Source organism: Oryzias latipes, chromosome 17 (genome assembly GCF_053564925.1).
Source record: "Oryzias latipes strain Hd-rR chromosome 17, Olatipes_Hd-rR_3.1".
In the NCBI taxonomy this organism is placed as follows: Eukaryota; Metazoa; Chordata; class Actinopteri; order Beloniformes; family Adrianichthyidae; genus Oryzias; species Oryzias latipes.
The window spans coordinates 19,716,659-19,742,948 of record NC_136253.1 but is presented as its reverse complement, the minus strand read 5'-3'; the positions used below and the strand labels follow the sequence as shown (position 1 = coordinate 19,742,948).

The window sequence follows — 26,290 nt, the reverse complement described above, 5'->3', positions numbered from 1 at the left end:
AATGTTCCTATACACACAGGTAAACATGGACATAAAACTACTACTGTTCACACATGCATACTTGTACATTCAGACTAACACATTTGAAACATTTCATTCCATTACGCAAACTATTTGTGCGAAGTTGAGATGGCACCTGTGCTCGAGTTAGTATATATGTTCTTCTGCTCTTCTGAGGTGGATGATGGAATGTAGCAGATAGAGAACAACCGCCCGCCGGGTGATCACATTCGCCACCCAGGCCAGGGCCAGCAGGACCGCCACAGGGGCCCCCAATGCCGGAGAGCAGGGAGTCATAGGGGGACAGAGAGTGCAAGCTCCATCCCGACCAGAAGAGCAGCCCCCCCTGACATGCCAGGAAGGCCCAACGCAGGGACTTGCCCCAGGAGAGCACCCCCAGCCACTAGACGAGCACCACCCTGGAGTTCTGAGCATCCGCACACCCCAAATGAACGAGCCAGGGTCCCCCAAGTGAGACCTGCCCCATGCTCCAGGCAGCCACCCACCCAGCTCACAGCTGGTCCAGGAGAGAGCAAGGCAGGGGGCCGGCCAACCCTGCCCAGGAGGAGGACGCCCCAGAGAAGTGGGAGTCCACAAGGAGTGTTGTAAATATGGCCCGACCAGGCTCACCCACAGTTCAAATTTTGGAGAAGGACGGCGCTCGACCAACTAGGTTTGGTAGAACTCCATTTTTAGCATGACGGTATTTCCTATATTTCTGGTTATCCACCACCGGATTTCGTGATCGCCACCGCAACATGAACAACCACTGCTGAGAACAGCAGCAGAGACAAAAGGGGAGGAGAAACTCTGAATCAATTTCTCCAGCCTTCCTACATACCTGTGTGAAGTTTTCCTGGATGTTGGAGCCAAAGACCTTCCGAATGGAGGGCTTAGCCAGATGTTTCCAGTCAATTGTTACATTTTGTTTGGGTCTGCGAAGTCTTTCCAGCCTCCTTGCCTCCCAGCAAATCCATCTCACCACCAGGTTGTGATCAGAAGTGAACATGGCGTTTGTTAGAGACAAACATGGAAGAGTACAGAAGTCAAACAGCAGAACAGCACTCAGATTCAGATCAAGGAAGCCTTTATTTCCAATCATGCCCCTACCGGTGCCTCCGTTGTTGACCATGCAGACATTGAAGTCCCCAGGAGGACAATGGAGAATCCGGTCTGGGCGCTTTCCTGTATCCCTCCAAGAGACACAAAGAAGGTTGGTTACTCTTAACTGCCAGTGGACCAAAACCAAAGTCCTAGACCAACTCCCCACTATATGGTGAAAGGACATCATCCTCTCATCCACCAGGGTTAACTCCAACACTCGGGGGCTGGTCTGGGGGCTCACGAGTAATCCCACACCAGCCCGCCCCTCTAACCATGAGCAACTCCAGAATGGTAGTGAGTCCAACCCGTCTCGAGGGTTTCAGAGCCCAGACTCTGCATCTGGGCCTCCCTGGAGTAGTTCCCAGGGCTATATTTAACTCATCTCTGTTTGTGATTCACATGTTCAATTTGCTTTGGCACTCACACACCCCTCTGCATTTATCCGGACTTGGGACCAGCACAAGGGAGCCCTGGTGTTTCCTTGTGGTTGCATTACATTCATTCCTTCATTCATACCATTTCATTACACCCGTTACATCTAATGTCAGCTTCCCATCCATCCATTTCATCCATCTATCCATACATTTGTTCAAACATTCATATTCACACCTGAATGACAATTTTAAGTCACCAATAGTGCATAAATGTATTACGGTAAGCAGAAACATTGATACATAATGAGATTGTTTAGGGGAAACCTGAGCATCAGGAGAAAACCCAAGCAGATTAAACGTAAATTAAAAAAACAAAAACAAAATTCTAAAACACACAATGTGGTTCCTAATCTTTTTTCTTAGACCTTTGGAAAAAAACTCAGAAAACCGCTGTGGTGTTTTTTCTTTTAAATACTCCACCTCCTCCTGGAGTTGATCAAGCTTTAACATGAAGACTTCTTGGCAGTGGTTGAGTCTGTCATCCTTTCTCTTGATAACCTCTTTTAGTCGAGAGATTTCTTGGAGAAGTGAGGACTTTTCTTCGTCCAGTTCTGCACAGTTCTGGAAAAGCATTCATTGGACAGATGAAACCAAAATCAACCTCTACCAGAATGATTGCAAGAGAAAAGTATGGAGAAGGCGTGGAGAAGCTCATGATCCAAAGCACACTACATCATCAGTAAAAGACGATGGAGGCAGTGTGATGGTCTGGGCGTGCATGGCTGCTAGTGGCACTGGGACACTAGTGTTTATTGATGCGTGGCACAGGACAGTAGCAGCCCAATGAATCCTGAGGTGTTCAGAGACATACTGTCTGCGCAGATCCAGGTGAATGCAGCCAAACTGATTGGGCAGCGTTTCATAATACAGATGGACAACCACCCAAAACACACAGCCAAAGCAACTCAGGAGTTTAGTAAAGCAAAGAAGTGGAATATTCTTGAATGGCCAAGTCAGTCACCTGACCCAACTGCATTTCACTTGTTGAAGACTAAACTTCAGACAGGCCCACAAACAAAAAGCAACTGAAAGCCGCTGCAGTAAAGGCCTGGCAGAGCATTCAGAAGGAGAAAACCCAGCATCTGGTGATGTCCATGAGTTCAAGACTTCAGGCTGTCATTGCCAACAAAGGATTTTCAACCAAATATTAGTAATGACCATTTTGTTTTCAGTTATTTTATTTGTCCAATTACTTACCAGCCCATGAAATGAAGGGATTGTGTTGCTTTACTTTTTCACATTTCTATGCAATCTTTTTGTTCAACTCATGGAATAAAAGCTACACAAGCTAAAGTCTACACTTTAATGGCATCTGAGTTGCTTTATAAGTCACTCTGGTAATGTACAGAAACCAAATTAGAAAGAATGTGTCTCTGTCCCAATATTTATGGTCATGACTGTAGTTGGTCAAGCGTCTTTTTGTGGTCCTTTTCAGACTTTCTGATTTTGACTTCTTTTTCCTGGATAAGGTTTTTTAATGTAGACATTTCTTGGAGAAAGGAGGACTTTTCTTTTGGTTTTGCAGCGTGGCAGATTGCCCTCATAGCATCACAGCCAGCTGTGAGCAGACACAGATGAAGGAGAAAACCGGAGCCAGCCTGAGGGGAACACCAGGATGGACAGATGAAGGGAACAAAAGGGGAAAAGAACAAGCATTTATGAATGGGACGGATGAAGGATGAGTTTCTTGAATGTAGCATCGGTGCCTGGTGGTGCCGGGACTGTAAAGATGGGGGGGGGGGGGGGGGGGGGGGGGGGTAGAAACACACCGCCCTTTTATTCTATCTTTGTCCATCCAGATGTCCTCTCCGCACAGATCCAGATGGCCAGGATACTCTCTCCATAGCACAGAGGTGCCCTTGCTGCACAACAAACGCACAAACACACTCGCACACATGGCGGCATAGCTGTATTTTTCTCTCATAGGAAAGATTAACTCCTCTTATTAGGACACTCACCCCCACCTCTCTCCTCTCGTGCATGCTGACCCACCCTCATTTTTCCTGCCTCGCTGTCATTGGCTGCTTCTGACGGGACCAGATTGCTGGACACTGGAGCGGGGAGGAGATGGGATTGGTTGCCACGGCAATAGAGGAGTCGACCACTCACCGTGGCCCTGAGCTGGAGGCTGAAACAGTGGAGGAAGTAAAAGTGACCGGGCCAGAAAAAAGGAGAAAAGGGGAAGAAAGGATTAAACATTGACCGAACAAACGGAAAGTCCCATCAGAGATTTCATCCCAGATCTCAGATGCTCGTACGAGCGAAGCAGAGATCTGATGATCTGGATCTGAAGCACTGATGGATTTAAAACGCTGTTGTTTTCGGTCGATGAGTGGGAGGAGGTGAGCTCGACAGCCTGATGCCTGCGTGAGAACGGGGAGGGGAAGGGGGGGGCTGCGAGGGCAATCATTGGATGTGTCAGCGCAGGATGAAGAACAGCCGGAGAGAGCAGTGACAGCAGAGAGAAACAGCAGGGGGGGTCAGCGAAAGAAAGAAAATCCTCATCCTGAACAGAAGACTTAAATATTACTCCGGAATAATCGCAATTTGAGGAACGCCGGACGCATGGAAATTGCTGGAGCACCTAGGAGCCGTCATTGCTTCAAAAGTAAAAGTGCTGACTCAGCATAAATGACGGCAACGAAGGCGACCTCTCATTAAGATGCGCCAAACTCTTCAAACATCCGGTGCTTTTCGATGACTGGGTTACTCGCTGACCGGGATGTGCGGGCTCTGAGGAGGCACCGGTGAAGGGTCGGATGCTACAGTCCCATCATGGGGGAGACGGCAGAGTACCAGAGGCTGCAGGAGACATCATCCGAATCCGACTGCCAGCATGTGCCCAGCGACGATGAAGAGGTAGAACCTCAACGGTCTCAGCCTTTCAAAAAAAATCCAGAGCGTTCGCAGCTGACCCTAAGGAGTGAATGTCTGTGAGATTGGCAAATATTGTCTTTCTTTAGTCCAGAATGCTTTTTTCCTTCTCCTCGGCTAAGACAAACTCTTTCCTAGATACTTGCATCCAGTTAGCAGGCAAGAAGATCTGCTTGGCATCTCGGTGTCTTGCTGTGGTGTCGACTCATCCTGAAGTCATCTCCTCTGCTCAGTGCACATTTGAAATCCGTTTGTTGAAACGGAAGTCTACTAGAAGATCTGTAAACCTGATGCTCTTCATTCTTGATGAAGCTTTCCCATACGAGCTGAGGGACAGCAATGCTCCGTGAGATGACTCTGAAGTGCCTCTCTGCACAGACCGAGCTCCCTTTAATTTGCTGTTATTAAGGGGTGTAACAATTATTCGACTTAATCAATGAAACGATTTATATTCCTACGACCAGTTCGATCTGTCTGAGAAAGTTGTTAAGCGAATCCACCTAAAACGTTAGAAAATCGGGAAAATGCAGTATGGATTGAGACGGTAGGTCAATTTACTATCACGTAAAAATGACCGAGGGCATCACAGCGAACAACACACATGTGATGTCGGCAAAAACTGATCAGTCCATCATTCCAGTCCATTGTGCGGAAATTTAGCATAAGGACATGTGACCAGTGTGCTAGAATGTTGTAATCATGTTCCCTTTGGATTATTTGGATGAGGAAAATAAATAGTGGCTTGACTTAAGAAAACTAAAATGTCAATGGATTTGGCATTAATACATGTTTGTTTGGAAAATTGACCTGCACTGCTCAGTACCCAGGTATTTATCCCGGTGGTTGAAGTTTTGGTTAAAGTTTTCCTGGACCCATCTTAGGTCAGAAATCAGATCAAATCAGATCAAAAGGACCAACCAAAACCAGTGAATCGAATCGGCAACCACAAATTAAAATCTGAATTGAATCTTTGTAAAAATGAATATATACACAGTGTTAACCTGACCGTGTCTAGTCGATGACTTATATAGGCTAGAGACGCTACGCCAGCCTGTTATTGTTACTCCACGTAATGGTAACGTAGAGATTGACGCCATATTGGAAAGGTCAGTAAACAATCAGACACGGCTTAGCAGACACAGCAAAATAACAATAAAATGCTTATTTTTGGTCCAATTTATAAAAGAAAAAATGGATCATCACAAAAATAAGATGCAGGCCGGGGTATTTGTAGTGTTTCTCCTTTAAATTCACTCTGAATTATTCACCGGACTCTGGATAGCAGTCACCATGCTTTTTATTTCTCTCCCGCCCTTTTTACAACTCCCTGATGACGTCATCACAAATAGCCCGTCTGTTGCAATACACTACATCCCTCCTTTTCTCAGATGACTTGTGCTACAAACAGTAACAGAAAATGAGTTAGCCTCTTATACTAAACTTGTAAACATCGGTCATAACATGAAATGAAATACTCCCAATAAACATATCTTGTCTCAAGTTTAACTGACTTCACAAAATAAGTTCCGTTTTACATCTGAAATGCAATCTTTAGTACTTAACTTAAAATATGCTTCACCACTTAACTTCCATCCAGAACAATGCACATTCTACTTAAAACAATCTGCTTAAACAATTTTTTTTCTTTCCTTTTATAAATGGAGAGGGGTGGACTACCCTTCCATTCAACAACGCCGGGGTTTATTCTGCCCCTTTTGTGGCTTTGTTTGTTTATGTGACAAAGTCCTTAAGATGTGTCGGAGCTTTCTTGACTCTTTGAGGTCGACCTTCCTGCTGCTGCGGTGGATCAGGCATTGATGTAATAGGTTCAGCCCCATCATAAAGCATAGAAGTGTCCTGTTCAGGCTCAACCCATAACTTCACGTGTGATACATGTCTCATCTTCTTTTTCCCGTCTTTCTCCAGCCATACTGATGGACCTTTTCGGCTGATGACAGTGTAGGGTTCAGGTTCAAACGGTGTTGACAGTTTGTTCTGCTTTTGCTGACGTAACAGTACTCTGTCCCCTTGTTTCACTGAACTTTCTTTAGCTTTTCTGTGTTTGTCTGCGTCTGAACGTCCTTTCTCCTTCCTCAGAGCATCGGTCCTCCGAACAGCAGCATCATCTGTCGTTGGAGTTTGTTGGAGATGTGAGAGTTCTGGAAGTTTGGTCCTGATTTTACGGTTGAACAGGAGTTCAGCTGGGCTGCGGCCTGTGACGCAATGAGGAGTGCTACGATAGGCCAACAGAAAAACATCCAGCTCGGCCCGCCAATCCTTTCCTTCAGCATGAGCAGCACGTATAGCCTTACAAAGTGTTTTGTTCTGTCTCTCGACCTCTCCATTAGCTTGAGGCCAATATGGAGTGATACGGCGATGTGAGATTCCATTTTCCTGTAGATACAGCTTAAATTCTTTTGAGATGAATGGCGTGCCATTGTCTGTTACAATACTTTCAGGGAGACCATGAGTGGCAAATAAATGTTTCATACAGTTGGTTATGTTCATAGACGTAGGGTTCTGAAGAACGTCCGCACTCACCCATCTGGAGTAGTAGTCTGTTACTACCAGCAGGTAATGTCCTGATGGAAATGGTCCACACATGTCCATAGCAAGCATCTGCCACGGTTTTGCTGGAAGCTCCGTCCTAACAGTAGGGACATCCTGCGAAGTAGAAGTATTGATTTGACAAGCATGACATGATCTCACCAGGTCTTCTACTTCTCGATCAATTCCAGGCCACCAAACTTTGGTTCTCAGTCTTTGCTTTGTCTTCACTATCCCTTGATGTCCTTCGTGTGCTAGCATCAACGTCTGTCTTTGTGCTGCTAAAGGAATCACAATTCGAGACCCTCTCATCACTATTTTGCCAACCGTGCACAGTTCCGTTTTAACAGTTTGGTAGGCTGGGTCACATTTCTTCCAGTCACCAGTTTCTATACAGCTGCGCACAATATTCAACGTGGGGTCGGCTGCTGACAAATCCTCCATTTGTTGTGGAGTGAAAGCGTGCGGCACTGCATGGTGAGCCACCCAGTATACATGGTCCTCCATAGTTCCACGTTGCACAGGGTGGTTGACTGTTAGCCGTGACAATGAATCAGCAGAATTCTGTGGTCCTGGTTTATACAGAACTTTAAAACTGTAGGGTTGCAGCCGCAGAGCCCATCTTTCAATCCTTGCTGGTGGTTTGGATTTTGGTGAGTAAATGGTTTCCAGGGGTTTATGGTCGGTGACCAAGACAAAGTCCTTTCCGTATAGAAACACGTGAAATTTCTCACATGCCCACACAATAGCCAGAGCTTCTTTTTCAGTTTGGGAGTAGCGCCGCTCCACATCAGACAAAGCTCGACTCGCATAGTAAACAGGTCTGAATGTTCCATCTCTTTGCTGTTGACTCAAAATTGCTCCTAATCCAACAGGGCTAGCATCAACAATCACATGCGTTTCTGCCTCTTGTCTGAAATATGCCATTACATGAGAACTGGTCAACTGCCTTTTTAACTCAACAAATGCAGTTTCCTGCTCAGAACCCCATGTCCACTTGTAAGATTGCCTTGTGAGTTTTCTTAGTGGCTCTGAGGTTGTTGCTAGACCAGGAATGAATCTGCCACAATAGTTCACAAGTCCTAAGAAACTTCTGACTTCTGCAGCATTTGTTGGTCGTCGTGTGTTTTCTACCGCTTCAATCTTTGACTGGGCTGCTCCAATTCCGTTTTTGGATAAGACGTGACCCATGAATTCCAGCTGTGTCATTTGAAATTGACATTTCTTTCTGTTGACTGTCAGGTGATTCTCTTTGAGTCGCTGCAGCACTTGGTGTAATCTCTCGTCATGTTGCTGCATGGTTTCCCCTGAGACAATGATGTCATCCGATATGTTGTGTACTCCGGGAATGCCTTGGAGTACCTGTCCAATGATGTGTTGGTATATCTCAGGTGCGGATGAAATGCCAAACATCAGTCTTTTATAGCGCCACAGCCCTGTGTGTGTGACAAAAGTGGTTATAGACCTGGATTCTGGTTCCAGCTCTATTTGATGATATCCCCATTTCAGGTCTAACTTAGAAAACATTGTGGCTCCTGTCATATTCTCCAAGATTTCATCTATAATGGGGATGGGGTGTCTTTCTCGTATTATGGCCTCATTTGCCCTGCGCATATCCACACAAAGTCTGGGCTCCTTTTTTCCATGCACAACAACCAAGGGTGAGACCCATGGGGTCGGTCCATTTACTCTCTCAATTACATCAGCATCTTCAAGTTGTTTTAGCTTTTCCTCCACTTGCTTCCTTAAGCTAAAAGGAACTCTCCGAACAGGCTGAGCAACTGGCTGCACACTTTTATCTATATGCAGTTTCAGTTGGAAGTCTTTGAGCTTCCCCAAACCCTGAAAACAGTCTTTGTACTTGTGCTCAAGCTCCGAAGTGAAAATTGCAACATCTTTTTGCTGAACTGAGTTCACCTGTTCAAATGGGCCAATGTGTAGAAGTCCCAACTTCATAGCAGTTTGTCTGCCTAATACACAAATTTGTGCTTCTTGCACAACTTGGATCAGTGCAGTGACGGCTTCTGACACCTCATTAGCTCTGAATGTAGCAGAAAAAACACCTTTAACATGGAGCGCTTTCTTTGATCCAAAAGGATAAACTTTCTTCACTGGGTTCTGCAGCTCAATATTGCTTTTTGATTTTAACAGTTGAAAAATGCATTCTGTGACAATATTACATGAAGCTCCAGAATCTATGAGCATTTTTACTGGTTGTTCATTTATTAATACTGTCAAAGTTCCTTCTGCGTCACAGTCTTTGATTGTAAACACATGATCCTCTTCACTATCACTGTGTTCCCTCTGAGTTTCAATGGTGACAACTCTGTTAACTTTATGTGTCATCTTTGTTTTACACATTTTTGCAAAATGTCCTTCTTTTCCACAGTTGTTACACTTTTTGTTTTTTGTTATAGTGCACTCTCGACTTAAGTGCCCTGATCTTCCACACCTGAAACATTTTATTCTGTGTTCACCACCTTCCTGCCTTTGAGTGGTGGGCATTTTGGGTTTACTCATTTGGTCTGCTTTTTTGTAACTTTTCCTCTCCACTGCATTTACTGTTAGTTTTTCCATTCTTGCAGCCTGTTGATCTGCTGTTTCCATAGTTCTTGCAATTTCTAATAGTCCTGCAAGTTTTAGATCTTTCTCACGTAACAACCTTCTGCGTAAGGTGTTTGATGTGCACTTGTCAATCACTTGATCACGAATGAAATCATCTCTGTTGTCTCCGAATTCACAAGTTGCTGCCAGTTTTTTTAATCTGCTCACAAAACTGTCCATTGACTCTCCTTGTGACTGCTCTGCTTGTCTGAACACGTGCCTCTCGTAAGGAATATTCTTTTGTGGTGTGAAATAGGCATTCAACTTGTTAACCGCAGCTTCATAGCTGTCGTCATTCCCAGCATCATCCAGAGTAAAGAAGATGTCTTGAACTTCCGCTCCCGACAAGTGAAGCAGTAAAGCTCTTTTCCGCGCATCCTCACGGACTCCTGACGCAGCTAAATAGAGTTTAAAACTACTTAGCCATTTCTGCCAGCGAACGCCGACGTTAGCTGAATCGCTGAGCACATCAAAGGGAGCGACCGCGGGTAAGTTTAGCGCCATTTCACTCACTTATCCGTTTTCTTGGGATCGTTACTTCTATCTTGAAACTTTATTTCCGTTTTCACCACAAGCAGGATCCCATCCTCGTCGCCATTTGTAGTGTTTCTCCTTTAAATTCACTCTGAATTATTCACCGGACTCTGGATAGCAGTCACCATGCTTTTTATTTCTCTCCCGCCCTTTTTACAACTCCCTGATGACGTCATCACAAATAGCCCGTCTGTTGCAATACACTACAGTATTAATGCAACAGATAAATGACAGTTTTCTATAAATAAACACGTCATTATAGGAAACACGATGTATACCAGATACACAAATGCTAATATTTACGCAAACCATTAGACTCCTTAGTCCAGTGTTTTTCAACCTTTTCTGAGCCACGGCACACTTTAACCTTGAAAAAATCCCGCGGCACACCGGCATCCAAAAATTAAAAAAAAAAAGGAGAAACTCATAGTCTGTATTGATCTACAGCCCCTCTGCAATCTCACATGCATTTTTGAGATAATTGTTGCAGAAAAAGCTGGAAACTGCAGCTGTTTTTTCTAAAAGATGCAATAAAAGTTAAGTTAGAAGATTTAAAAACAGTTTGATGTGTGTTCGTTGGTTTCAAGACGTTTAACAACAGATCTCCGTATGCGCTGTCACTCTCACAACCCAATGCATCATGGGAGATGTAGTGCATAAAACGGCCGGAGATCACTTTTCGGAGCTTCATTGTTTTGTTCACTTGTTCCACGGTCTGATTCCGGATTCTGTGGAAAGCTACACCGCTAAAGACGAGCTTTAGCTGGTATTTCTTTTTAGAACTGAGCGACTTTACGAGCTAAATCGGGACAAGGAAGTGAAGACTTTAACCACTTCTGATTGGTCAGACTGATGACATGTGATTAAGCCTTCAAGAATGATTGGTGGAGAGAGATAAAGGGACGGGACGTTTCCAAAATACAGCCGAAGGTGCAGCTGAATCGCGGTACCTTATCAAAATGTCTTTAATAAAATAAAATAAACGCAAAGAAAAAGTATTTTATGATCTTTTATATTCCCAACTCTTCAGTGTTTTATCAGGGCCTGTTTGGATGAACACAGAGCTGAAATCATGGAGATGGAAAATGTTTTTAGATCAGTTAATGAGGGCAATTTCCCACGGCACACTTGACCATCTCTCACGGCACACTAGTGTGCCGCGGCACACTGGTTGAAAAACACTGCCTTAGTCCATCTTTCAGATGGGTAGCAGACATCGCCGCAGAACCCTTGTGCCCGTTGTTCGGGGGCCTGTCCCCTCCTGGGGCGACGTTGCGGTCGACGGTCGCACCGGGAGCAGGGGTCCCCGTCGCCCGTCCCTCCGCTCATGGGAGAAAAGGGGCAGTGAGCACTTCAGTGCACAGCAACTGTACGGCAAGGTCTGGGTGGGAGGCGCTGCAAAGCAGGCAGCGAATGGGGCCCGCCGAGCCAGGATTGACTTACCACTGCGGGGGAATGCACCCGGCGGTCATGCCTCGCAGCCACAGAGGGAATCCTGGGTTGTTTTTGTTTCTGCTCCGTGCGAAACTATAAAAAAATAGAACAGGGAAATGAGCTGTAAAGAAGCAAGATTTTGAAAGATAGAAACTTTAGGGCTTGACAAAATAAACAATTTCTACATTTTATTTTCACCTTCGGCATCGTTTTTTTTTTTTTTTATCCGGGCTAGGGACCGGCACAGGGAAACCCAGACTTGGACCCCCTTGTTGTCACATAGTTAGGCAGTAGTGTGAAGGGTCTTGCCCAAGGACTCACTCTGGAGGAAGCTTGCTGTACCCCCTGGGAATTGAACCCTGATTTCCTGTGTGCCAGTCCTGCGCTTAACCAATTTGTAGGTCATGTTACCAGGTTGGATATTTGGCATAAAAATAAAAAACTGCACAAAAAAAACTATAGATAGGAAACTACCGGTATTCAAAAGAAAGATGATTGTGAGAAAAGTAAATTAAAGTTTGATAGCTTGAGGGTTTGAATCCCAGCTGTGGGATTTCTGTATCAAAGGTTTCCTCCCACACTCCAAAGGATTGTCGGCACGACTCATTTGAAACTATTTTTCTCTGTTTTTCTTAAATTCATTGGTGATTTCTCAAACTGTTACTCAACAGAAGCGTGGCGGCGCTTTTATCAATAAGCCGCTGTGGAAACAGAAAAGTTGCAGGATTGTGACTCTGCTAGTGGAAGCTCTCCCTGCAGCTGTCCTGGTGGCTGAATCAGATCAGTATCCTCCCACAGTATCCTCTTTTGTCCTAAAGAAGGGGGTTCACCATTTAACCGCATCAGAAAATCAAAAAAACAAAAAAAACAACCCAGAATGAAGTCACAGAACAAAGCCAGCAGGGGCAGAAAAGAGGATTGGAACACTTGACCCTCTTCTGTTTGGATTAAGCCAAACATGTTTTCTTAAGGATCTGCTATATTTTCTTAGAGGATGGAATAAATATTTCTTGCAGAAGATGGAGTTTTAGTACTTTCTTAATTGTCTTCGGTTCAGCTTTAGGAGATTTTTGGGTGTTTTGATTTCCGAGCAGGGTTGATTTTTATGAGCTGGTGTTTTTAGTTACAGGGTATTACTCAGAGTGGGTCAGGCGGAGTAAACAGCTTTTGGTGATGCGGGGGGGGCACACATATGATCCCGTCTTGGCCTAAAAGCTTTTTTACATTTATGTATTTATTTATCCTGTTGTTGTAGTTTATGTGTAGCTCATCATCAGGATGAACGAGGAGGCGGCGCAGACGGCAGAGGATTTAGGAGGCCAGACGTCGGCAGATGGTCTAAATGGCCGTATCACACAGCCACGACATACATTTTGCGCATTTTGAAATTGCTGTCTTCCATGATCCATGCGTGATAAACGTCGCTCATTAGTGTCTCTTGCATTCGGCGATGTGTGCAGATGTCAGTCAAGGGTTTTGGGCCTTTACGTGAATTTGGTTTGCAGCTGCTTAAAAATTTCGGGTAGTTGAGATTTACACACTTTATGCTTATTTAACGTAGTTTATTCGCAATTATAACGTACATTTAAGCAATTTTGGAGCCTGTAGTGTATCAGCTATGCTTTCATACGTGAATAAGAAAGGTTGGAGGTGTGAGGGGATGTAACCTCTTATTTGGCCTCTAATTTTTTTGGTAGATTGGTAACCTTATGCTCCTTCTGAGGGACTTTGCTTCTCCTTGTTGTGTCTTTTGTAAATCCTGGTCTCCTTTATGTTTTTTCTTACCAATACTTACATGTTTCAAGTGACTGTGACTCACCGTGAGGCTTCTGCCAAGCTGATGAAAACATGTCAAACATGTAGAGCAGTGGGTCCTAAAGAACTAGGATGGTAAATAAATGCAGAACCAATGAATTAGTGTTTTATTTGCTGCCTTTTAAATTTAATAAATTATTTTTTTTTTTTTTTTTTTTTTTTTTTTTTTAACTTGTCCTGTCCAACAGCTAGGCAGACAGATGAGAGCTGAGGGCCTCTTGGGTTGGACATATTTTACTTTAACAAGAGGGGTTATTAATCTTCAGACAAACCAAAGGTATGTCTGAATAAACCCCTTTTGTAATTGAGGCCAAACTTTATTAATTTCAAACATGTCTGAAAATCTTTGGTGTTGGACCGGACGGAAAAGGAAAGAGGGGAAGAAGAAAGAGGGACGTTAGAGAGAGGGGGGGTAGGGGGTGATAATAGGAGGGGAAGGGGGATAAGACCATGAAGCAGCATAAAGCAACAAGTTTACTGGTTGTTAATCATTATGGTAAGGTTCAAATGTAAAAAAAAAACAAAAAAAAAAGGGCGGAGCCTGTCCACACACACACTCAAATGTTATAAACACACCTGTTAGTTGCAAAAATGTCCACCTGTCGACATGTACACAAAACAGATAGTGTTCACACGCATACTTATGCCTTAAAACCAACTAGTGTGAAATATTTCAGTCATTCAGTCTGTTGAGCTGACACCTGTGCTCAGGTGAGTGTTTATGTTCTTCTAAAATGGATGGTGGAACGTGAAAAGAAGGAGGGAGAGTGCCCAGCCATCCCCACCCCAAGACCCCCACCGCACCAGCAGCGGCAGCCGGATTCCCCCCAACACCACACGGGAACCGGCAGGGAACAACCGCCGCCCGGGCGACCAAGCCCGCCACCCAGGCCAGGGCCAGCAGGGCCGCCGCAAGGCCCCCAGAGCCAGAGAGCAGGGAGGCACGGAGGGAAAGAGGGCGCCGCCCCAGCCCAACCAGGAGAGCAGCCCCCCCGCCGCGCCGGGAGAACCCAACGCAGGGCCCCACCGGAGAAGGACGCCCACAGCCCCAGACGAGCACCCCACCACCACCCAGGAGTTCCGGGCATCCCCCCGCCCCAACCCCAGGTACGGGCCAGGACCCCCCAAGGGAGACCCACTCCGCACTCCAGGCAGCCATCCGCCCGGCCAACGGTTGGTCCAGGGAGGAGCGAGGCAGGGGCCCGCCGCCCCCGCCCAGGAGGGGGGAACCCCGGGGAAAAAAGAGGGCCCACAAGGGGTGTTGTAAATATGGCCCGACCAGGCTCGGCCACAGTTGGAAATTTGGCGGGGCCCAGCACTCAGGAGCAAGGACCAGAACCCACCCCCCAGGGACACGAACACCCCCGGCTCAGATGTAATGTGAACCCCCCCACCGCGCGGAGAGAGCACCGCCGGGCCCAGGAAGCCAGCACCCCGGGGACACAGCCGCCGTTGCAAAGGGGCCCGTACCCCCCACCAGGGAAGAGGCAGGGGACAGATGGTCCTAGGTCCCACCTTCCTTGCAAAATGTGTGTGCGTGTATGTGTGTTTGAGAGAGTGTGTGTGTGCATGTGTGTGTGTTTATGTTGGGATGTATATATTGAGGGGGGAGGGGTGTGTGTACTAAGGGGGGTGCGGTTAAAATTGGCGGGTAGGGCACTAAGGGGACGTCTCCTGATTACTCACAGTGACGTCCCCTCACCCTCCCCACCAAGGGGCCCTAAATGTCTAAGGTGCGGTTAAAATTGGCGGGTAGGGTGCTAGGAGGACATCCGCTGCTTGCTGGCAGTGATGTCCAAGCACCCCCCCTACCAAGGGCCCTACATGTCTAAGGTGCAAATAAAACCGAAAGAGGGGGGGCCCACTCCATACGGCAACCACAGGAGGGGGGTCACTGCCTAGTAAACCCCCCCCCCCAAGGCTCATCGCAGGCTAAGCCCCCCAACCCTTCACCCTATTATGAGGTTATATGAGGAAGGGGGTAAGTTGGGGACAGATGATAGACTGTCCCCCGGTGGTCAAACAGCCGTCCCCCGCCCCCCCCCCCCAGCAAGGGGGCCAGGCCCACCCAGCCCCGGGGCCCCACCCCCGGAGGCGCAGACACCCCAGGCCCAGCACCACCACCCCCACACAGAGAGAGGGGAGCCAGAAAGCGCCGCCCTAAATTTAATAAATTAAACAAAGAGTGAAACACTTTACTAATGTACTTTAAATACATTTGTTTTTTTAGTTTAATATTATATTTTCTTTTAGAACTATTATGTAAAAAAAGAAAAAGTAAGCATTTCAAAAAATTAATATGTTGCATATTTTTCTTTTAATCTGTATACAGATGATCTAGAAATAAATATAGCATTGGAATAACTAATTTTAAGTGGAAAAGTTGCGGTTTGATTGCGTAATTGCTAAAGGTGGTTACTTTAATAACTTTATTGCAGGGAAACCCAATAAACTTGCATAACTTTTAGCAAACGAAGCAGAAGTTTATATAACAATTTCCTTTAAAATGTTATTTGCTCGTTTTATTTATTAGTTTGATTGCGTAACCCATTTAAACTCATTTGTTCAAATCAAATAAGTTTAATTGCATTACGCTATCAAACTTAAGAATAAAACAAGATAAACCTTTTTCTATTTTTAGGCAAATTTGAGGCTTGACATTGCAAAATATATATTTGAAAAAAGTTATGAATGCACATTTGTCGTTTGTTTGTGTTGAATTTCCTTTAAAGTTAAATCATGTGTCGTCACATCAACCATTCCAAGCAAAAGTGCAAGAAAAAAGCTGAAAGTATCGGTATATAAAAAATTCAGTATCAGGGACTTGAGAATGAGTTGGTTGCAACGTTTGGCTCCCTCTAGTGGTACCTCTGCAGTAGTACATACTGACCAACTAATTATTGCTTTAATCCTCTTGGTGAGGAGCAGCTGACAGGCGATGGGACACATTCCTTCCATTGATTTAAAGCCACCAATCATCTGGTGACCTTCTGATTTTTCATGGCGAAGGATAAATGAGCCTCTGCTGAACATTTAGGTTTAGCTCTTGAGAAGGTTCAGTTTTTTCTTTGTGTGGATATTAATTTATGTCATTATTGCAAAACTACCCGTTGGAAGTGGCAAAAATAAACCCAAACAAACCTAAACCTTTCTGAATTGGGACCTTAGAGTGCATTTTTTTAAATAATAAAAATGGCTCTTTAGCCAAAACTCCTGTCCTGTTTATAACTTAAACTAAATTCAGATACTTAGTTACATCTGGATGGTTTTGTTTCTTTTAGCCGAAAGCCTCATCATCATCAGCTCATTTGTGACCAATTTTTTTGGTGAATAAAGTTTCAACTTGAAATCAGAAACTGTAAAAGAACAAGTGAGGTCAGATTTTGGGAAAGCCAAGTCCAACAATGTCATTCGATTGACCTGCAAAGTAAAAAAAAAAGGTCCTCGACGATGCAGAAAAAGCGTTGGAACAAAGAGTTATTCAGAGTCCGAGGGGCAGCGTTGGTTCAGTTTGTTTACAGACGGCAGATTGCTGGAGAGGAGATAACAGTTTTAGAGAAAATTGTGGGCAGATAATATTAAGCAGCACCAGAAATTGCACATTTTTTTCACCTCGACTCCCAGAAAGTGAGGGTTTAAAAAGGAAGAAACATGTGACGGCAAAAGTTTAAAGACCCGCTCCAATGAAATTGGTATTCTTTACCTGTTTTTGTAGCATTTTTCTCATAATTTAGGACAGTAAAGATTAAAATTGAAATTAGTTTTATATAAATATGTCCTCCGTCATCAGAAATGTGATATAAGAATCTCTTAATAACACAATTTTCATTTGAGTGGGTGTTTAAGTTTGACCATGGGGGGGGGGGGGGATCTGGAAAAATAAGTGATGATAAACAGAAACGCCCAAAATTGACCTCAGAATAGCCAACTCCCTATTTGTCTGTTTTTTTTTGCTTTTATCAAAGCAATTTTATATTTATTTTAATTTCTGGTCTGTAAAAAAGCCTCAGATTGGGCAGGAGTGGACTGCAGTGGTTTCAGGGGGGGGGCTTGTGTGTCTGTGCTCGTAAGAGGTTGCATCATAGGAAGCGAACTCCCCATCCTGCCGCTGTATGTGACCCCTTTGGCCTCGGATCAAATGCTTCCTTCTCTGGGCTGAATACCATGAAGCCTCTGTCCTCTTTCAGGCTGCCTGTTCTGGCCCGGCGTGCAGCGGAGAGGAAGGGAGGGGGGAGACTTTAGGAGACAGAGGTGCTGAAGATAAAACAAAAAAACAAATGAGGTGATGAGAATGTTAAAAACGACTAGGTTTGGATTTAGGAAGCAAAGTGGCACCTGAGAAGGGTGCATCCGAAATTACGAAACCGGAGCCGGTTACTCTCAGACGGGCGCTGCCCCCCCCCCTCCTCAACTGCTGAGCAGTTGAATCAGGGAGAAGTCGCTCCTATTTTTAGCGCCATGCTCCACGAAGGGACGGAAAAGCAAACAGTCGGCGGCTGCATGCGCAAACCCCAGAGCCAGAGAGGAGGAGAGGAGAGCCAGAGAGGGAGGAAGGCGGAGTGACTCCTGCGTGGAGTCCTGCAAGTCCAGATCCCTGCCTCATTGCTGCCCGGGAGGCGGGCGCTGAGCTCAGCGGCGTCTCCTTCCAACGCATCCGGCTGTCTCCTCAGTTCCTCGATGAGGCTCGCTGGAGGGTTTCCTCGCCGTGAAACGCTGCCGTTTCGTTTACAGGGTCGCTGGGAGTTTTCCTTCCCGCCCCTGGGGTTCAGAGCCTCGTGCGTGGGTCCAGAATGTGCTCCTCTGTCCTTCCCCACAGACTCGTCCCACAAAAACCCGACTGTTTAAAGGACGAAGCCTTTACCGCCGCTGCTTTTACACCTGTAGCCATTCAGAGGATAGAAAGCAGCATGCGGCGATTTGACAAGCTGAAAAAGAGCTTTCCCCTCCTGGCCCACTTCCATGTGTACCGAGTAAGTTTTTCTTGTTGGTGTATCTTCTCTTCCTTTTTTGAAAGATCTGAACATTTTTGTGGTATTATAAACATCCTTATGGTGCATGAGAGAACGTCTCGGCTCTCCTCTAAGGCTGTTGTTCCTGCAGCAGGACGTGGGAGCAAAACAGATCTGATGGAGGACATAGGTCTTGGCCAGGAGACATGCGAGTGTGTGTCTGTGTGTGTCTGTGTGTGTGTGTGTGTGTGTCTGTGTGTGTCCCAGCCCAGAAACATTTCCCAGCTGAGACTTTGTCATGCACTCTCATTCTTTTCAGCTTTTCCTAATGTTTTTTTCGGAACTTTTTTTTGTTTCTTTTGACTTTTTTTATGGTAAACTTTTCTAGACAAAGTGAAAAAAATAAGATCTAAAATAAGGAAGGAACCCAAATGTAGCTATTTTTAGCCGGCACATTGGATTTGCTGCTGTTTCCCAACCAAAAACATGTGTCTCTGCAGGCAAAAACTAGCAAAGGGATGAGCCCTTACGTAAGCTCGAAGACAGCTTTATGGACGACCTTTTTGCCCTTTGTTGCACAATTTTCCAGTTTCAGAAGAAACTGAAACCGGAACATGAAACTTGACCAAAAACTTTGCATGAAACAGGTGCTTAAGATGACTAAAGAGAAGCAGTTTAGGTGTTTACTTCCGTGCTGAGTCTTCCCCGAGGAGCTCTGCATTTTGAATCTAGAGAAAAACCAAACAAAAAAAAGTGCTTCCTTCATTTTAACCAGCATGCATCAGCGACGACACCGCCATGGAGAGAGCCCCGAGAGGAAGCTGATTTGCGTCTTTTGCACCGTCCAGAGAAATAACACCTCCCTGTTGACTGCCAGTGAGGATGAGATGAGGAGCAGCACTGTGGTGAACTGAACTCCCTGCAGGGAACTGCTCTACATATGACCAGTGGGAATGCAAATGAGCATAGGAATAAGGCAATCAAGTTGCTTTGCCAGCAGCAGATCAGCCAGGCAGACTGTCTTAACTGTGTGGCATGATGAAGCACCATTCAAAATATGGAGGTGGGTTGGAATGACTGCAGCTGTGGTCAGTGTTGGAGCCACAGGCCCCACTGGCACTTTGGATCCCTCCACAATGCTACCAGGCTGTCACCAGCGATCGCGTTACCTCGGGTCGGTCATTGGCGTAGAATGGAGTTTCTGAAAAGTCACTGCAGAGAAACAACCTAAAACCTCGTGGATGTTCAACAGGTCAAAGCTGCAAGTCAAAGTTTTTGGATAACTCTTCTAAATTGATCTACTACGTAGGTCAATTCAGTCAAAGTCAGATTAGCGGACTTGAGTTGTAAAACAAGCCGCTGTCTTTTATAATGAAAAGGCACCAACCTTTAACCAAGCCCCTGAAGAGCGTTTAAATGGCGGGGAGGAAGCTGCCACCCCTGCGACCTCACCCGCACCAGCACAGGAAGTTCCTCATTGACTCGGTGAAGTGAGGACAGTCTGTCACTCCCTGCAGATCCAGAATGGTCGGTCAGTTTTGTTGTCGTCTCCGATCATGTCGGTCCAGAGCTTCGGCTCCTCTGTCACACGCTGTTTTTTCCTCTTAATGTAGCCTAAATTCTGCTGAGACACGATGAAGAGTTCCCTGGAGTTAGTTGCCCCTCTGGGTTTAAGGTGGATTTCAGTTGCATGCCGGGGTAGTTGGAGCTGAGTGTGTTGACGGTGATGGATGATGTTTTAAGATGGGGTTTGTGTTTTGACATTGCATACTGACGCGGCGACTGTTGCATAGACAGATATCCAATAGCGTTGGCAAAATTAGTTGATCCTTTCCACCTTAGTCACTTTTGGACACAAGATGGTTTTGTTTTTTCTGTAGTTATTTTTACTTGTCTGCTTTTGTTCACTTTCCAACCGCCTTAAATCCAATTTGATGTCATTGGACATCTGCAGTCACAGCACTTATTCCAGAGGGCTTTGAAAGCACTTGACTTTTTGGAGACTTAAGTGCTGAGACAGGTGCAATCCACTGACTGATAGGTGGAAAAATCTAAAGAGTTTAAGGATTCTTAAAGAAAGGTGTAAAGTCAAGAAGCGTCACTTTAGACAAATCTTTTAGACAAAAATCTAATTTCTTAAAATGTTTTCTGAAGAAATGACATGACTAGGTGAAAAAAGAGTCCGCAACCAATGATTCCTTTCTTATTTTCACAGAAAACACTTTCACTTTAAAAAAAAATGTATTATTAGAAGGCAGCGGAAGTGGCTTTGATTGACTCTAAATCTTGTTTTTGTTCTTTGGACCTTTTTTGTTTTTTTACTCTCCAGAGATTGGGCGGCAGCATGCAGAGTGAGGAGGGCACAGAATGGCTGCTGGAGCTGTTGATGGAGGTGCAGCTGCAGCAGTACTTCCTGAGGATTCAAGACGACCTGAACGTGACACGGTTGTCCCACTTTGATTACGTCAAGAATGAAGACCTGGAGAAGATCGGCATGGGTCGCCCTGGTGAGATTTAGAAAGCGGATCGCATTTCTGTTGTGATGGTATTATATGTAGTAATATATTTAAGGACCCACGGCGATGGAAAAAGGTGTTTTTGGGTGTTTTTAACATGTTATTGTGGCCTTTTTCTGATGTTATAAAGACAATTAAGCTTAAAATGCACTTTCTAAATCATTGTGAATCAGGAGCAGATGAAAAAAATGTTGTTGGAAAATGATTGTAGCCGTGATGTGGAAAATACAACAGATTAGGTTGGGGTTGTGAGGGGCTGTAAGCTAGTGGGAGAGCGTGTAAACAGAGAGCTCTCGGTTGTGGATGACGGGAAGTGGGGGTGGGCTGCGCCAACAGTCCCGCCCACAATTCCGAGATCATTTTCTGGTGAACTCCTGCCGCTCTTACAGAAACGATGTCCTAAAAAATGGACACAGGTTTTTGGATTTGGGCTAAAAACTCGATAATCTTAGTTAAAAGACCACTTGGAAACGCTTTGAAAACAACTCAATGATGATTGGAGTGGAACTTTCATGATGCCAAAATGATGGCAACTGCAAAAATTTGGTCTCCATCGGCAGAAATATTCTCTTTCAATGAAGTAAAACCTCTTTTTTTTCTACATTTCTCAGAAGTTTTTGCATTTGTTGTTAGCTAAGCAACCATTTGTCCGATTGTTTGGCTTGAAAATATATGTCTACCCAACTAATGAGGAAGTCGGAAGTGTCCCTTTCCCCCGCTTTCACCGTTTAAGACACTTTAATGTACAGAACTGCAGTGTTACCTGTTGAAACAATGGTTTTCTCAGGCTCACATCACAGCACAGAGTCTTCCAGCTTTCTAATCCTTTTTTCTATGGTGTGTTTTTGTTGTTTCTTTAATACGTTTCTTTGAAAAAAAAATTGATTAAATGTGGTTCCCCCTCTCCAAGAATCTTAAAAAACAGGTTTTTGCTGGTTCCATATTGGTGTAATGCCTCATTCTAAAGTGGAAGGAGTTCTGCTCTTAAGTGTCTCATGAATAATGAACTATTCTGTGCAGAAAGGACATTGCTCATGCTCTCACAGACATGTAAAAGTCCAAGTGTACGAACCAGCCTTAACCAGCCTCTGTCTTATACTAGAAATGTTGGCAATTTCAAGATCTGGAGCAATGTGGTGCATTCTCACTGCCCGAAAAAAATTAATAAAAGCACATCAGGAAGGATTTAAAGGAGAAACTGCGCCTGTTAACTGCAACTTTTCCTTTAAAAGTATAAAAAACAACAATAGCTTGTAAGGATTTATGGAGGGAAAAGAAATGCCAAGAACGAGTGGCACAGTTAGGTTTACAAAAAATAAAATAAAAAGAACTTCAGGAATCATTATCATTTGTTTTGTAGGAGAAGAAATTTACTAAGGCATAGAGGTGGAAGAATGGTGGTTTGGGCTTGTTCAGTTTGGGTAGAAGTTATTCTTCTGCAAATTATAATAAGTAACTGAAGAAGAAATCTTTTCAACCCTTATAATTTTACTAAATCTGGGATCTAGAAGAGACCAGCTGCTAAAAGGACACCAGATAATCTATAATAGGAGGGCAAAATATGTCTTTAATCTATAAATATTTGAGACGGTTGAAGTTAGACAGGAAATTGAATACATTTTAGGTTTTGGTAAATGTTTTAAAACCAAAAATTCATGGGGTAATAGTAAAAATGTATTATTATATCTTAAACTTTTTAAACAAATCCTTTTACACCTTATGCTGAAAACCTAACATTCAATACTCATGCTTAAAAACAATAGAAAGAGAAAAGGTTCAGTTCGTCGGTGCTGAATGTTACAGCAGTAAAGGCCTACATTTCTGTACTAAAACCCTCGTGTTTCTGATTACAGAGCTGCTTAAGACTTACTGCTCGCATATTCATTTAAACCTCTCACTGCTCTTCAGGAAGTTCTTAAAGCTGGTTGTTGGTGACTTTTTTCAAAATGGTATATTCCCACTTGAGGGGCTCTTTAGAATAAAAAACAAAAAAACCACTCGATGAATTCTTTGAGTGTTTTTCCACTAAGCAACCTTTAGTGTCTCCTTTCGCTTTGTTTTTGATGAAGGGCAGAGACGACTGTGGGAGGCTGTGAAAAGGAGGAAAGCCATGTGCAAGCGCAAGTCCTGGATGAGCAAGGTATCACACTTTTACACAAAAGCACACACACACACACACATGCTCTCTCCTGTTGCACATGTTACATTACATGCATGATATGGTTTCATCACTCTGGTTTAAATATAGATAAACTTTTAACACAAAGAATTATATCATAAAATTACTTTGCACAAAAATTTTTAACAAAATGAACAAAACAAAAAACTTTAAAATTAGAGTTGATTACATTTTACAGTCAGTACAAAGCTTAATGATTACTAAATATGCAGGTTTTAGCAGAAATGTCCTTCATGTGTTGTCAGTCATGGTGGTAGAGAGGTATTTATTTGGGCTTGTTAGTCTAACACATGCACACCTTAAAGTCCTGGATTAGTAATAAACCACGCAAAGAACATGTAAATCAACGTAGAACATAAACGGTGCGCTGCTTATATGCAATCCATAAGTTAATCATGCGTTAATTACGTAATTTAAACCTGATATATGCACTGTGTACGCATATAAAAGTTATACATAGGTGTTAAGACTTACCTAAGAATTGCAAATAAACTCTGTAAAATACACATAAACTGCGTCATTCTTAATTAACAGAAAATTTGAGCATTTTAAAACCAAAATTCACATAAAGACCTGTCGACTGAAACCCTCGCTGGACATCTGCGCACATCGACTTATTTCAAACACAAGAAACGCGTATTATATCACGCATGTATCATGAAACACCAAAATTCTGTTTGTGGAAAATGAGCAAAATGCAAGTAGTGGCTGTGTGACACAGCCTTCAGGCACTCCGGATTATTATGCCTACTGTTGTTTTTTGGTAAAAATATTAAGGCTTTTAGATGCGCTTTATAGTCTTATGAGTAGGGCTTTATAGTGTCATGATTTACAATAAGTGTAAAATGTGTTTGTTGGATTTTTTATTTGCCAAAAATGAAACACTTCCCCATCAGAGTGCTTTATGTGTTTATCAGATAATGATTTAAATGTGAAGATTACATTTTTTGTCACGCCTTTAAACCAGGGGTGCCAAACTCCAGGTGTCGAGGGTCGGCCTCTTGCTAGTTTTCCAGAAATCCTGTCTTATCTGCTGCTGATGACCTCAATCAGGTGTGTTTGGTCAATAAGGCGCTTCATTGGCAGGTTGGGTGGAAAACATGTCCAGTCGGGCAAAAAAGTATTCAGTCAGCCGCCAACTGTGCAAGTTCTTCCACTTAAAACGATGTGAGACCTGTAATGTTTTTTATAGGTAAACCTCAACTATGAGAGACAATGTGAGAAATAAAATTCAGAAAATCACATTGTCTGATTTTTTTTTAAAGAATTTATTTGTAAATTATGGTGGAAAACAAGTATTTGATCAACAACCAAAGTTCACCTCAATACTTTGCAATAACAGCAGTCAAATATTTACACATTACATTTGGACTATACAGGACACCAGCCCTCGAGGTCTGCATCTTAACACCCATGCTTTGAACAGTGTTGATGTCTGTTTGCTAAAATGGGAGGGTTTATACTTTTAGATTTTTAGCACTGAAGATTTGTGTAAATACTGTAAACAAACAATCACTCTGTGTTCAAACCTTGTCAAGGTATTGCTTGGGTGTTTGATGGAATCTGAAGAACTGCATGTATTTCCAAACACTAACACTAATCAAATCACAAAAGCTAGAAACTCAGAATGATGGTTACTCTGTTTCACTCTTTTTCTTTTTTAAATAAAGGTTACCGGTAGATTATTTCCTGAAGGGGAAAAAAGGGAAAATCATAAAAAACGGTGACAAATAAACGCCTAAGAGAGGCATACAGCCCCATGTGTGTCTGTTAGCTGGATGGAGTCACGGGATGGTGCTTGCAATCTATAATTACACCTGTCTGTTTCCGCCTCTGGCACCATCTGCAGATAGAGTAATCTGCTTCCTCAGCCCGCTCTGTTTTGCATGTGTGTGTGCAGCCTGCTCTCCCATACTCAACATTTAGGCCTCCTATTTGAAACTGAAGGATCACGCCAAGACCACGGGGAGAGGGTGTTTTTAAAACTGGTCTGCAGCATTATGTCATGTCTGGTTGAGCGTGAATGTGAAGCCACATGCCGCTCGCTACTGTTTATATCCAGCAGGTCAAATATGTGTGGCGCACAGGGACTCATTCATGGCTCTTTTTTACAGGTGGCACCATCTGCAGCTGCCGAGCTTCGTTCACGACTTAGCTATGAGCTAACATTCCGTTACATCTGTTAACTTAACACATTGAGACAAACTGCTTGTACTTGAAAGCATTCCTGGACATGCTGCTCTGGGGAAATCTTTTTTTTTTTTTCCAGCATTAGCGCTGGATTTTGTGTGTTGCTAATCTCCTCCTCGCTGGATCTACACAGCATTCACATTGTGTGTGCGGATGGCAAAGAATGGAAAGGAAACGAGATAATTACACACACAGGCATGCAATCACTCAGAGACATTCAGGTCACTTAATCTAATTCACTCCCCAATGAATACTTCCGAACTGCAAAGTCATTCCTGCACTGTGGTTGGTGCCTAGCAAGAGATTTGAGCTCAAACTTTGCTTCCCTATTGCTGCAGAAACTAAAGTTCTTGTGTTGTGTCTTCAGTTTTTAACCCATAAACAGATAATACTTTGAGTATGTACGCACTGAAGTTGAAAATATATACATTTTGGTGGATGTTGTTAATAGCTTCTTTGCTAAGATAGACCCAGACAGTAATTAGCTTTCACAACATTAATGGCTAAAAGTCTGCTTGGTTGAGCTAAGAATATAAATCAACAACTCGTAATATCTTTAAAAGACAATTAAAAAGAAAAAACTAATATCAGTTTAAATATCTGCTGTACAGGACTCCCAGCTGTAAGCTAATGTTGCTTCTGTTAGCTTTAATGGCTCTATAACACTGTAAACACCACCCTCTGCTGGCTAAACTTTAATCATGACAGACATTTATGGAAATACTGGGTTAGCTGGTGGTGCACACTGGAATTCATTGCTAAAAATAATAAAACACATTAAATGCATTTTATTTGTCATTGTTTGGTAATCTTTTGCTTTAAAATGATTATATTGTATAGAAACAATACCAGTATTTTACTTCATTTACATACGAACAATCGTAAATGTGAAGGTGGCTACTGAATTTAATTAAACTTTTCACTTCTCGAAACAAAACATTGCTAAGCTGTGCATATTTAAAAAAGAAAACTGATTAAAAGATCAGTGAAGCAACTAAAAACCTGCAAAAAAACATGTGGATTGTCTTTGCATAAGAGCTCACCATTTACTGTAATTTAAGGCGTCTTTGGAAATAATTTTAGTCCAAATGTTTGGATAGCCACATCAAT

General features: G+C 43.6%; 1 protein-coding gene across 3 annotated transcripts in view; it reads left to right on the top strand.

Annotated features, from left to right (window-relative positions):
- tnk2b (tyrosine kinase, non-receptor, 2b) overlaps positions 1 to 26,290 on the top strand; it is a 64,221-nt gene that overhangs the window by 17,799 nt on the left and 20,132 nt on the right. The window contains exons 1-3 of one of the 3 annotated variants that reach the window (XM_023965053.2): positions 3,608 to 4,397; positions 20,625 to 20,802; positions 22,881 to 22,951. In XM_023965053.2, the coding sequence (XP_023820821.1) occupies positions 4,314 to 4,397; positions 20,625 to 20,802; positions 22,881 to 22,951 (333 nt within the window). In that variant the 5' untranslated portion in view covers positions 3,608 to 4,313. Of the gene's footprint in view, positions 1 to 3,607; positions 4,398 to 17,798; positions 18,317 to 20,624; positions 20,803 to 22,880; positions 22,952 to 26,290 lie in introns of those variants that run through there. The other 2 variants (XM_020710884.3, XM_011486458.4) reach the window with 2 other exon arrangements.